Here is an 11,276-nt window from a genome sequence, read left to right on the forward strand (position 1 = left end):
TCAAGCCCGACTCTTAAAAAAACGTCCCCCAAACCCCCAAGCTCTACATCTGGAAAAGCAATTGGTCCGGAAACCCAAATCCCTTTAAAACAGTACATTGTGGGTAAGCCGCGTTTTTCCCAAAGGATTCTGACGGTGTGTGTGAAACCCCCGGTGTGCTGCCATAAGGTGATGCAGCCGCGAGGGGTCATGAGAAAATCAGGAAAAGAAGCGGGTCACGCGCGCCCCTGATACCTTCACCCCATTGACCGCCACTTCCGATGTGAAGCGCTTATTCGCATCCTGCATTCTGGACTTCTGGTCAGGGGGAGTTCCAAGACACGCCCAGTTCCGAAAGAAGGAAAGAAAGAAGGAAAAAAAGAACGAAGAACACAACAATACATGCTGTACCCTTTCCTGCTGCCGCACATGAACGAACACCACACACACACACACACACACACACACACACACACACACACACACACACACACACACACACACACACACACACACCCGACAACCTGACACCAGTCTGCTACCGCCGCCGCTGCTGCTGCTGCTGCTGCTAACCACTCATGCTATTGCTTTACTAAACTTGCAGCGCCTGCTCGCCTGCCGTTTTGCATAGCGCCTCCTAGTCTGTTACTGCTTCTTGGTATCGGCCTCCTGGGCTGCGACAGCCTCCATCACGGCAGAGAAGTCCATGTCCCCTAGCCCCTGGCGGCGCGCGGCGATGTACAGCGAGTTAGCTGCGGCGGCCATGGGCAGTGGCTGAGCCACCTCGTCCCTGCAGGAGAGGAGGCCGAGGGCGCGGAGGTAGGCAGGACGGACGGACGGACGGACGGAAGCGCCTGTGTTCGTATGTGTGGGTGTATGTATGTATGTATGTATGTGTGTATGTGCGCGTTGTGGGGTTCCAAATCCAGGTATGCATCCTTTTTAAAGGTACTACATAGGGGGAAGTGGACACCCGCAGACACCAACATTTACCATGCGGGCCGGATGCGGGCTCTGGGAGTCTACGATCCTGGACTTAATCCCCCAAGTCCCTAAACCACCGGGAGTCCCGCAACCGCCAACCGACTCAGACGGCATAGCCTGCTCACCCCAGCGCCAGCGCCAGCCGCATATCCTTCTGCTGGTGCTTGAGCGGGAATGCGGGGTTGTAGGAACGAGCCGCCATGGCGGGACCCTTGAGGGCGAACATCGGTGCGGCGATGGCGCCCAGCGCTACCACGTCAATCACGTCCTGGTGCTTGAGGCCGACCTGGGTCGTGCAAAAATGGGGGAGAGGGGAGGCTAGGACGTATCACGGACGATTGAAGCAGACAGCAAAGAGATAGCGGGCGGTGAGGGGGGGGTTGAGAGGTAAGAGTTGTTAAGTGAAGGCGGAAAGGGGAGGGGGGAAGTCACAAAGTGAGGCAGAGATTTCTGGATTGTGGGAGAGAGAGAGAGAGGGAATGCTAGGAAGGAGAAAGGAGGCGCCCGGGGGGAGGTGAGGTAAGCCCTCTTTTTTGTTGGAGGAGGGCTTGGGAGGGAGGGAGGCACGAGATGAAGTGGGGGGAGACTTCACCAGCTCTCTTCAGCGCCGGACCAAGTCCTCACACAGAGCCGAGAACTCAATCAGCGATATCGCCCCGGCCCTCCTCCTACGAGCCCTGACTGCCTTCTGACGGCACGCGGCTGCGTCCACCATCCGCGGTACAGTGCTGGTGCTCATGGCCGTACAGGAGTTAATACTATCGTTACCGCCACTCCGTTACCAAACAGTCCGCCGTACCTTGTCGGCGAGCGCAAGACCCTCCGCGAAGCTGGTCATCATGGCGCCCATCACCTTGGGGGGGGGAGGAGGGGGAGGAGGGGGAGGAGGGGGAGGAGGGGGAGGAGGGGGAGGAGGGGGGAGACGAACCACGTGAATGAGTGAAGCTGATGCCAAGAAGGATATAGACTGATAAGCCAGAGAAGTAAGCAAGCAATAACTGACAAGTCGCGACTTGTGACGGAGGAGTCTTCGCGATGCTGATATCATGACGATAGCGGAAAACTACCTACCTAGCTGCCAAAGCTAGGAGAGGAAGGGGGAGAGGAACGAGAATGAGGAAAGGCAGCGTGATGGAAGGGGGGGAAAGACGAACCACGAACGAGTGAAGCTGCTGCCATGGCAGGAGTATACCAGGTGGAAGGGGGGGGCAAAGCGAGGGAAAGATGTGGGATCGGCATATTTCCAGGTGGGAGATAACTCAAGAAGCAGGGCGCGAAGCGTCAGCGGCCCAACGGCAGGCCTCACCTGCCAACACTCCGCTCGGGTCGCATCCCGTCCGTGCGTCCCCTTGCCTCCCTTCCCCCTCCCCCTCCCCCTCCCCCTCCCCCCCACCCGCCCTTCGAGACCCACCATGTTGACCACAAGCTTCATGTGCGCTCCTGCCCCTTCCGGGCCCAGGAAGAACTTGGCCTTGCCCATCACGTCAAGAGGGGCCGACACCGCAGCGAACAAATCCTCATCGCCTGAGGGGGGTGGGGTGGATGGCGGGGAACACTGAATGCGTAAAAAGAATACCGAGGGGATCACTTGTTCTGCGCTGTCAGTGTGTGTGGGGGGGGGAAAGGGGGTTCGGAAGTGGTTCCTCCAGGAGAAGGGGGAGGCGGGGGGGAGGGGGGGAAATAGCAGGAGAAACCGAAACCCTAAGAGGTCGTACAAGGAGGAGGCCCCTGCCAGGAGGTCCTAACAGAGAAGACAAGGAACACTGGGGGACGATGTGGTACAGCACGGGGACAAAATATGCTGAGGGTGCGGGCATGCATAACAGGTCGGCGTCAGTTACAGCCATCACGCCTGCCAGCAGGCGAGCCGTAAACCGTACGAATATACACACGTACACACATACATATATACATACACACAGCTTGTAACTCCTCTGCCATCCTCGCCACTTCATTGCCCACGGCTGAGATGATGCAAGCAAACACACACACACACTCCTCCCTCCTTTTCCCCCCATTTCCTCACCCGCCGTCAGGAAGATAAGCTTCCCCTGCTCAGCTGGGCCCTTGCTACCAGACACAGGCGCTTCTAGAAAGCCTCCCCCGGCTGACCGTACGGCAGCCGCAATTGTACGGGACGTGGCCGCGTCCACTGTACTGACGTCGATGTAGCCTTTGCCGGGAGAAATGCCTGTAGATGAGGGGAAATAGGGAGCGGTGTGGGGGTGGGAGTGGGAGTGGGAGGGGTAGGAAAGAAAACCCAAAACGTGCCTCAGTTCCCGATACGCCTTCTTCTGATCGGCTGTCCTGCAATCATATCGCTGGCTTTTCAGCTCCATCCCCAGGCCGCAGTACCAGCTCGTCATCACAAGCATCGAACCTGTACATACCCGCCACAACGCCATCAGGCCTCAACGCCACATCCAACGCCGCTTCCGGGTCGGACAGCATAGCGAATGTGTACGTGGCTGCGCTGACCACGTCTCGGGGACTGGAGGCCACCTGTGTACGAGAACACATGTACGAACAAGTACGGAAGGTGCGATGACAGATCGCTTCAGGTTCAGGGCTCGGATGAAATGGAGGGGAAGGCTTCACCGCTTCAAGAGTGCCATTAAGAGTGGCAAAGAAGCCTGGAAGCCGCGTTACGCCAACGCAGAGCGCACGCGCGTCCGCACGTAACACATATTTGCGGTGTGTGTGTATGTGTAAAGGAAACACGATTTCCCGGCCCGCACCCTGCTGCGCCTGCTACCCCTCCCCCTCTCTCTTTCTCTCTTCCCCCCTCTCTTTCATCACGTTGCCCTTTCAGCCCTACCCTAGCGCCCTCCTGCTCCAGCGGCTTGCACTTCTCGGGGTTGCGGTTCCATACCACCACTTCGTAGCCCGCCTTGATCAGGTTGCGAGTCTGTGGCGGGGACGTGTGGTTCGGGGGGCCTCGGGATGGTGAGGGTCTGGTTGGGCTTGGGACACAGATTGGGGCCCTGTGATGGATGCTGCTGGTTGTGGCGGTGATGCCGGTGATGATGGTGATGGTGATGGTGGTGGGGGTGGGGGTGGTTAACAACCATATGAATGTTGATAGGAGTGAGGGCGGGGGGCGACGGCGGGGTCGCTGCCTTGTATGGGTTTCGGAGCCATGGAGGGGAGGGGAGTGCTAGGTATCCGTAGAAGGTAGGACAGTTACCCCGGCATGTCGACCCAATGCCCGCTTTTCAGTCCACGTTTGTGCCGCGTACCATGGCCAGGCCCATGATGCCGATACCGACAAACCCCAACACGGTTTTCCCTGGCGCCGCCTCTGCCAGGGTAGCATTGCAGGTCATATGGCGACTAGCGCGGCGGCTGGGTGCAGCGCGAACGTGTCCGCAAGGTGCGATGCTGCTCACGGAGCCGAAAGCCTTCGGTCGGCTGGTGTGCGATGGCCTCAACCTAAAGCAGGTAGATTGCAGCCGCGAAATAATTAAGGCTGGATCCATCCGGCCAGCGGGAGCTGTGTGTGCAAGGGATTGCGGGCGGATGGCCATAGTCATTTTTGTCACAAGGGACACACGAACAAAGCTTGCGGCGAAAGGACAAGGAAGCTGCCTTGGCTTATATTTTTTGCCGATAGGCACTTGTTCTGGCGTACGTTGTCGGAAGTACGTTTCGACTGTTCAGCTGGAAACCCCGACTGTGGACGACTTTGGTGACTGGTATTATTTGTTGCTAATAACAATTACAACTGGGTCCGCCCCAAGCAAAGCCAATTCAACTTTTATACTTGTCGCCGTGCCAGAGCACGCCTCGCCTAAGGACTGAGCTAGAAGCCGCAACCGGGATAGAAATTGACCTTTAGGTCGACGAGTAGCAGCTCAGTGGCGACGCTACAATTTTAGCTCTAATTTTTTCGCAGGAAAATCGCTTCTGGACCTGGTGTCCCTTCTGGTATGCCACAAGCAGCGGAGCTTCACAGACATTGCGTTCATGCTGTCTCTTAGCACTTGCTTGAACTTGTGTACCTGGCGAGGTCTTCGGCAGGTTTAGGTCGTGACATCGACGTGCGTGTCTGTCATGGGCGTGCTGCTGTCGCCTGAGGTCTCGGTTTTTTGAGTTATCTTCCTTTTTCGTTGCACAACGCCCATTTTTCATACCATGCTCCTTTGTCAACTTTGACGAAGTCGTTCGCCTTGTTGTAATTGTCTTGGGCTCCTATCGCTGCCATGAATGTTTTTTTTGCGCACGTTTGACTGTGCCCTATGTTTCCTATGTCCTAAGATGCCAAAACAAAGGAGAAAGGTCACATCTTGCAATCCTCGGCTTGTTTGACATTACACGTTCATGAACGTAACCACTTCTCCCCGCTTTCAACCGCACGTCCATATCCTGTCCCCCAGGCGATGTAGCTCACAGCCCCACCAGCTACATCTACATTTTTGAACCGCGGACGCATCGCATGTCCCGCCGCCCCCTGAACTTTACCGGCGCCGACCGGACCGGCAGCAGCGGCGGCGGCGGGCTCGCCCTCATCGCGTCCGCATATGTTCCACCTCCCGCCGCCGACCCTGCGGCTACTGCGGCCGCAGTGACAACCAGCCTCGGCACCCACGCAAGCAGCTTTAAGCCATCCGCGCTTTACGCCCAATCCGACACATCCTCGGACGCCACGCCGGGCCAGTTAGGGGCAACTACCGCCTCCACTCTCCCCACAGCTGCTACAGCCAAGCCACCAACCGACGTGGTAATGCCGCCCACAGTTCACCCGAGCCCCGTCGGCGCAGATGACCCTCAGGTCGCGCAGCTCGGACTTGGCCGCCAACTCCAAAGCAGCAACTCTCTCCAGGGAAGGCCGAGAGGCAGCAACATCGCGAGTTTCACAAACCGAGAAGGCGGCAGCAACTCCACCCCGCTGACGGCTACATCCGCCGTCGCCGGCGACGCCGTAGCTGCCGCTACTGCCGCGGGCCACCCTGGCACACCCTTTTCCACCTCCGTCGCAGCGGCAGCTGCCGCAGCCATGGGCAGCGAGACAGCCGGTAGCGACAAGGCGCGCCCAGTGCCCATTGCCTCGTCCATCTCCACGCCGGCGGCCTCTGCTAGCGCGGCCAGCTGCCGCACCAACGCCCCCCGACCGGCTTCCTCACCGCTAACCTCGCCGCTGACGTCGTTTCAGATCCGTAAAGCGGAAAATGGCGGCGGCAGCGGCAGCATGTTTCTGGGCGCTCGGTCTGGCTCCAGCACAATAGTTCCGGCTGCGGCTGCGGGCGCTGCTACCGGGAGCTGCACCACCCTCCTCCGTACCGTCAGCGAGCGGCGCATCCAGCGGCTACTGCACAGGATCGATAGCATGTGCAATGGAGGCAGCGCCAGTCATAGCGCAACCAGCCCCGGCTTCAGCGCTTTGCACGACAACGAACTCGATCGCGACAGCGGAGGTGGCGAGCGGTCGTACAAGTGGAAGGGTCTTTCCTTGCCACCGTCGCCGCCGCTGCCGCCGCGGCTGGACGAGCAGGGGCTCCAAGAGCTCCTGAAGATGTTGCCGGCGTCGCCAGAGGCGGCCGGAGTGGAGCCTTCAGCGGGTACGACAGTGTACGACGGCAGCTCAGTCGCGGCCGCCGCAGCGATCAGGTTCAGGGATGGTGGTAGGTCCGTTGTTCTAGCTAGCGATGGCGGCGGCGGCGACAGCATCTACTCATCAACAGGCGGAGGTTCGGTCGAAGGTCTTGCTCTTGGAGCTGAGCTGGAGGAGCCGCGACATGTCCGGGCAGGGCTCAACGGCGGTGTTGCAGCTGATGCAGCTGATGTTGTTGTTGGTGTTAAAGCCGACGGGGGTTTGGTGGATGGGACGGCGGCGAGGGGCGGGCCTACTGCCTTGGCGGCGAGCTGGGTGGAGCGGGAAGCTGCCATTGCAGCGGATCCAGTAGAAGCGGCGGCGGCGCTGGCGGCGGCGGAAGCTGCTCTGAAACCAGGATCGGCGGCAGCAGCGGAGCCGAGGGAGCGGTTGTTAGAGCTGACGTTGCGGCCGCTGGTTGGGAATCCGAACGGTGTGGTCTCGGAGCGCAAGGGGGCGCCAAGTGGCGTTACTGACCGGTTGTGTGCGCTGGTAGGCGCCGGCGGTCCCGACGGCGGCGACGGCCCCGCTCTCGGCAATGCCGGCGGCGGGACCCATGCGGTTGTGTATGCCTGGGCTGCCGACAACGGATGCGCCGCCGCTGGCTCTTCCACTGACGGCCGCAGTGGCGGCGGGGACGGCGGCGGGAAAGCAGTGCGCCAGTCCAGGCGATCGAGCAGCGGGGACGACAGCGACAGCCTGAGTGACTCGGCGGAGCGGGAGCTGAGTGTACGGCAGTTGGTGGACCGTCGCCTGGCGGCCCGGGAGGGCGTCAGCACGCGCCGCCCGGGAGCATCCATGTCGTCGTTGACGCTTGCGCCGCGCGCCCTCGCGGACACCGCCGCCGCGGCCGCCGATGGGCCCCCGACACCCTCGGCGTCAGCATTACTCACATCCCCGCCGCCGCCGCTGCCGCTGGTAGTGGCGATGGTGGAAGCGGTTCCCGCTGCTGGTTCGCCGCGGGTTGGTCTCCGGAAGCAAGGCAACCGCTGCAGCCGGAAGGCCTGGAGCAGCAGCAGCAGCAGCGGCGGCGGCGGCGAGGGCAGCGGCAGTGATGTCGGTGGCGGAGTCGCCTACAGAGTCGTGGCGGAGCGAACCCAGATCCCCCATGCGGCAGCGGAAGGAAGAAACGCCGGTGGTGACGGCGGCAGCGATAGCGACGGCGAGGGGGCAGAGGAGCGTGACGACTCTGTCGGTGACCGCTCCGTGCCGGCGGCAGCAGCGGCGGAGGCGGCGGTGGCGGGGCGACGCTCTTTGAGGCGAATGTGCAGCGTAGGGCAGGAGGCGTACGTCTGCCTAGACGCCGCAGGCACGCATCAGCGGCAGTTGCAGCAGCAACTACAGCAGCAGCAGCAACAGCAGCAACATGCCCAGCACGGGATGCTGGCGCCATGTCAGTCTCAGGTAGGTTTGGGGGTATTGCTGTCACCGGGGGTCCTGGGCGTCTGACAGCGGAGTTGGATACTCTTTTTGAGTTCAATCCTTTGGCGGGGCGGGGGTGAGGGGATCTTCACGAAGCGTTACACACACGTACGTACCCTCACAGCAGAGCGCGCGGGTTCCGTACATAAACATGCTTTTTGAGTTGATGTATTCCAGCAAGCACGAAGGGTTTTGCACTTAGGGTTTGCGCGTTGCATAACGAGGTGAGGCGCTTTTTTCTTTTTTTGGGGGGGGACCGTCGTACCCGCGCTCTGCCTGCGTCTCTTTTCATTTCGCATGGTGCTCATGATCCGCACTGCACCGCCTGCACTAGCATTACTCCACCTTGCATACATAATCCTCACTGTCAGCAGTACAACCCCTTGGTACGGCACACCGCAGAAGTGGCCCAACCTGCAGCCCAAGCCGCCAGCCGACACTGGACCCCGGAGAGCCTCCACACAAAGCCACCTAGGGCACGTCGGCGGCCCACAGCCGCTGCTTGCAGCGACCGCGACGGCGACGGCGACGGCAGACGGGTCCCACGGAAATGGCACCTCCATGGCGGCGGCGGAGGGGCGTCGTTCGGGCGCCGTGCTGATGTCATCGCCGTTGCAGGCGCGTCTTTCTCCGGCTGCCGGCCGCAGCACGCGCAGTCGTTCGGAGTCGTCGGCATTGCTGCGGGAGCCCGTCGTCGCCGGCGCTACCGCTACCGCTACCGCTACCTCGGGGGGTCAGATCAAGTCGGCAAAGGCGCCAACGTACCGCGGCGGTGGCGCCGAAGACGATAGCACATCGAGCGATGAGCGAGAATTTGAGATGCGACTCGGAGGCCTGACGCCGCCGCCGGCGGGGTCGTCATCCGCCGCGGTGCTCCAAGCGGCGGCTAGCCTTGTCGCCGCCATCGACAAGGACCTCAACCGCAGTACGGCATCCGTCGCCGCCATCTCCGGAACACAGGTCCGTCATGGCAATGACGTCATGGCCTGTACGACCGTAACCGCAGAGCACGGAGCCTCCTCGGCGCCCGCCGTGTCCTCTCCGCCGCCGACGATGTACCCGCGGCCGCCGCCAGCGTTACCTGCCGCCGCCGCTGCTGCGGCAGCTGCCGCCGCAGCGGAGGCGACTTTGGCACTGCAGCGGGAGCTAAGTGGCAGGTCGCAACGCCGCCTCGCGTCTCTGCAACGTAGCCTGAAGCACGCAGCTTTGGTTAGCAGGTTGGAAACACTGGAGGAGGAAACGCTCGCTGGATTCCAGCCGAGACCGGACCGCTCGGCAGCGGCGCTAGCGGCGGCGATTTTCGACGACAGCAGCCGCAGCAGCAGCGGCGGCGGCGCCAGCGGTGGCGGCGGCGGCGGGGGAGGCGGCGGCGGGGGAGGCGGCGGGACATGGAGCACAGCACCTGGGGAGTCGTCATCGTGCGCCAACTGCGACAGCAGACGGCAATGCCGGCCGGATCGCAACCGACGGTCGACCTGCAGTACGGCACGCCATCTGCAACGCCGCCACCGCTTGACGGGCGAACCAGGAGCCGACAGTAGCAGTGACGGCAGCGGCAGCAGCAGTGGCAGCGAAGAGGCTTACTTGCAGGCGTTGTTCCGGCCTCTACATCAAACCCCTGGCGACGGCCGCGCCGCCGGCGAGGGGCGAAATGGAGGCCTTGGAAGCTCGTACACGCCGTATATGACATCGAAATCCCAACCCGCAACGAGCAATAGCCCGTACGGAACCTCCAGGAGTGACGTACGCTCGTCCTTTGGGGTTTTCCTTCCTCCGTACAGCGGCGGCAGTCACGTGACACAGCCGTCGCCGTCACCTCCGCAGTCGCCGCCGCCAGCACTTCAGCAACAGCCGGATCCCTCCTGGGGCCGCCGGCCGAGCACGAGACTCCTTGGTACGGCATCCGCCACAGATGATGGTAGCGGCGGCCCGAGCTTCGTTTCCAGTACGGGAGGCAGGTCTTTCGTGGCACGCCATGCGGCTGGCTGCCACGGCGCCGCGGCAGCGGCGGCGCTGGGTACAGCAGCAGAGCCGCCGCCGCCGCCGCTTCCGGCGCCCTCGTCCGTATCACGAGCATGCGCCGGCGTGTCGGTGGGACCTTCTTCCGCCAGCTCTCCGGCCGTGGATTTGTACGGCAATGGCAATGGCAGCGGCGGCTCCACCAATGGCCTGCTAGCTGTCGACAGCATCATAGATCATTTGGATACAGATGACAGTACGGCGCCGATGTGCGTGGACCGAATAAAACGCGACTTGGAGCGCCTGCTGGTAAAGTAGCTAGCTCCTCCTCTGACGACATCCATTTGCATGTCTAGAGCTGGTGTGTAAGCAGAGGGACAGGATGTGGTGGATGTGGAGGCGCAGTCAAAGGGGTGTGTGTGAGCCCACGTCAGGGCTGAGCATTACTATGGTGCTGTGATGGTTGTTGTTGCTGTTGATGTTGTTGATGTTGTTGTTGATGTTATTGATGATGTTGTCTGTTGGGTTGGGTCGGGTCTGCCTCTCCATCGGTCATGCTGTGGGGTCTGGTGCCGATTGTTCGGTGTTCGTGTTGGGCGAGTAGTAGTGCAGATCTCGCATGCTCCGTCCTTTGTGCACATGATATGCAGATATGGTTGTTTCGTTTCTCTGTGCGTGTGTGTGAGAGAGAGATTGTGTGTCTGTCTGTACATCTGCACGCCTGTCGGTTCGCAGGAGTGTTCATTGGTTGGCCTGCTCGCGTGAGTTTGCCTGTCTGCCCATTTGTCTGTCAGTCGATCAGCGTGAGCATGCCTGCCTGTCTGTCTGTCTGTCTGTCTGTCTGTCTGTCTGTCTGTCTGTCTGTCTGTCTGTCTGTCTGTCTGTCTGTCTGTCTGCATAGACGGTAAAGGTTCTTGCGGAAGAGGGGATTCCGGTTGGCCCCCGGGTCATAGTGATAGTAGTGGTGGTGCTAGTGCTAGTGGTGGTACCGGTCATGGCAGTGTGATCTCATATCATGGTGGGCTTTTGTTTGCAAGCTCCGCGCAACTAGCGCGTGATTTTGTGTACGGCTTTATGCTTGTTGTACCATGTTTAGTGCCGTACATGGTACCTTGGGGAAAAGGTAGGGTGTGCAGGATCTGGGCCTCCCCCGGAGGTAGGTAGTGACAGTACTGTAGCCGCAGTCTTAAAACGTAAAGTAGTAGTGATAGTATTGTAGTTCTAGCATCAGTAGAACTTGTAGTAGGAGTAGGAGTAGGAGTAGTGAGTATTACAGTTTAGCGGTCGGCAGCGGGAGTTCTAGTATCCGCAAGATAATTGCACTTTACAGAGAGGATAGGGT

At 60.7% G+C, this 11,276-nt stretch overlaps 2 protein-coding genes across 2 annotated transcripts; one reads left to right on the forward strand and one right to left on the reverse strand.

Annotated features, from left to right (window-relative positions):
* Window positions 1–624: 624 nt before the first annotated feature.
* On the reverse strand, window positions 625–4,289 carry VOLCADRAFT_86042 (6-phosphogluconate dehydrogenase; the record flags this gene model as incomplete). The annotated part of the gene is made up of 8 exons (XM_002946064.1): window positions 625–769; window positions 1,089–1,249; window positions 1,763–1,816; window positions 2,375–2,487; window positions 2,990–3,154; window positions 3,354–3,465; window positions 3,782–3,871; window positions 4,203–4,289. 8 exons carry the CDS (start codon window positions 4,287–4,289, stop codon window positions 625–627), a joined length of 927 nt encoding a protein of 308 aa, XP_002946110.1.
* A 1,109-nt stretch (window positions 4,290–5,398) lies between these two features.
* Window positions 5,399–10,940, forward strand: VOLCADRAFT_86043 (uncharacterized protein; the record flags this gene model as incomplete). The annotated part of the gene is made up of 5 exons (XM_002945710.1): window positions 5,399–6,584; window positions 6,732–7,789; window positions 8,378–9,184; window positions 9,800–10,243; window positions 10,836–10,940. 5 exons carry the CDS (start codon window positions 5,399–5,401, stop codon window positions 10,938–10,940), a joined length of 3,600 nt encoding a protein of 1,199 aa, XP_002945756.1.
* Between the last annotated feature and the right edge of the window lie 336 nt (window positions 10,941–11,276).

Source organism: Volvox carteri (assembly GCF_000143455.1).
Source record: "Volvox carteri f. nagariensis unplaced genomic scaffold VOLCAscaffold_1, whole genome shotgun sequence".
NCBI lineage: Eukaryota > Viridiplantae > Chlorophyta > Chlorophyceae > Chlamydomonadales > Volvocaceae > Volvox > Volvox carteri.